The 1,651-nt window shown below is 56.3% G+C and overlaps 1 protein-coding gene across 1 annotated transcript in view; it reads left to right on the top strand.

Annotated features, from left to right (window-relative positions):
* The first annotated feature begins 423 nt into the window (after positions 1-423).
* The window catches only part of CFD (complement factor D (adipsin)), a 14,036-nt gene continuing 12,808 nt past the window's right edge, over positions 424-1,651 (top strand). The window contains exon 1 of the mRNA XM_015423528.1: positions 424-491. Within this exon, the coding sequence (XP_015279014.1) occupies positions 434-491 (58 nt within the window). The 5' untranslated portion in view covers positions 424-433. The remainder of the gene's footprint in view (positions 492-1,651) is intronic.

Genomic DNA, 1,651 nt, shown 5'->3' with positions numbered 1-1,651 from the left:
TCCGGCTCACTTTTTTAATCTTAGCTCAGGAAGGATGACTCCAGAGGAAACCAATTTATGCGGTAGCCCAACTGCTTGCCCGCAACTTGAATGCCAGGAGCTCACAAAGTAGAATGTTTTGCTCACAAGACTCCACGGCTTAGAGGGAGCATTGCCCAGGACCTGCTGGAGATGTCCAAACGCCACCGTTTGAAAAGACAAGCGGAGTTCACACCAAGAACAACACAGAGCTTGTTCAGATTTCACAAGAGGAGGAGGATGTTGCGTCCCTGCCAAAGGCAACAGCTGGGACGGGCTGAAACATTCCATCTGATAAGACTCTGAACATCCACACCACCCGCCCCCACACTGCCCCAGCCTATCACTGCCTTTCTTATAAAGGGGAGACGCTGACCGCTGGAGAGCTCTGCAGATAAACTGAGACCGAGTCGAGATGGGAGGCTTTCCCTTCCGGACGCTGTTCCTTTGGGCAGGCATCTTCTCTCTGTGTGGTGAGTCAGCGGGTCATCTGCAGAATTCGCCCCTGATGGGCAATATGGGCACCTGCCCTGGTGAGGGGGGGGTCCACCACCCTCCATACCCCCTGGGCCAGGCACCAAGCCCTGGGCTGTATCCCGGGCCGCTTTCCCGCCCCCTCTTCTCCCCAGATGTCAGCTGCTGTTGAGTCCTGCCGCTTCTCCACGACTTTGCAAACACACACAGCCTTCCTTTCTGTATGCCTCGGGCTGCCAGGTCGGGGTTGGAAAAGACCCGGAGATTTTGGGGATGGATCCAGGAGGGGGCGGGGTTTGAGGAGGGGAGGGGCCTCAGCAGGGTACAGGGCCATAGAGTCCACCCGCCAAAGCAGCCATTTTCTCCAGGGGAGCTGATCTCTGTCATCTGGGGATCAGTTGTAAAAGCGGGCGATCCCCAGGCCCCACCGGGAGGCTGGCCACCCAATGTATGCCGCTTCACAAACTACACCAACCCGTTGGCCTGTGTTCCTTTAAGTGGCTGCCACCAATCCCTGCTTGCTACTGTACCAGCTTGACACCTCTCCCCAGCACTCCACCACCCAAACTCTTCCTTTCTCCCCCCCCCCACACTCACCCAACAGCTGTATGTCCCCGGCTCCGCTGGAGCTGAAACAAACGTCTCCCCCAGCCCTGTTTTGAGGCACCCCAAGGTCTCTGACCTTTGCCCTCTCTCCTTGCTCCCACGGGTCTTCCAGGCCCTGAAAGGACTCCCTCCCTTTCATCTCTGTCCCTCGGGCCCAGAGCCCGGATCATTGGCTCTGTTGCTTGCTGCCCCTCATGCCCGGAATCTGCTTCTGTTACAAGGCACGGTGCCTGCCCTCGCTTCCTTCAAAATCCGTCTCCCCAAAGACACTTTAGTAAATGATTCAAAACTGGGAGCGCCCTTCCCTTTGCACAGCCGCAAAAGGTTACCGTTAGCCAGGGGTCATTTCGTAGAAAAAGAGATGCAGGAGCTCATTAGCATAACTTATTAGCATAACTTATTTGCATATGCTAATATGCCCCAAGAGCACTTCGGTCGGGGACCCAGAACCGTTTGGTAGTTCCGGGTCCCCGGGAGGTAAAATTCGCGTGGACCAGGACTAGATCCTTTTCAGTGGTGGCCCCTACCTGGTGGAATGAGCTCCCGGAGGAGA

Source organism: Gekko japonicus, unplaced genomic scaffold, assembly GCF_001447785.1.
Source record: "Gekko japonicus isolate JY-2015 unplaced genomic scaffold, Gekko_japonicus_V1.1 scaffold3145, whole genome shotgun sequence".
NCBI classification, from domain to species: domain Eukaryota; kingdom Metazoa; phylum Chordata; class Lepidosauria; order Squamata; family Gekkonidae; genus Gekko; species Gekko japonicus.
Note: the sequence above shows the minus strand (reverse complement) of the source record. Positions and strands in the feature narration are given on the sequence as shown.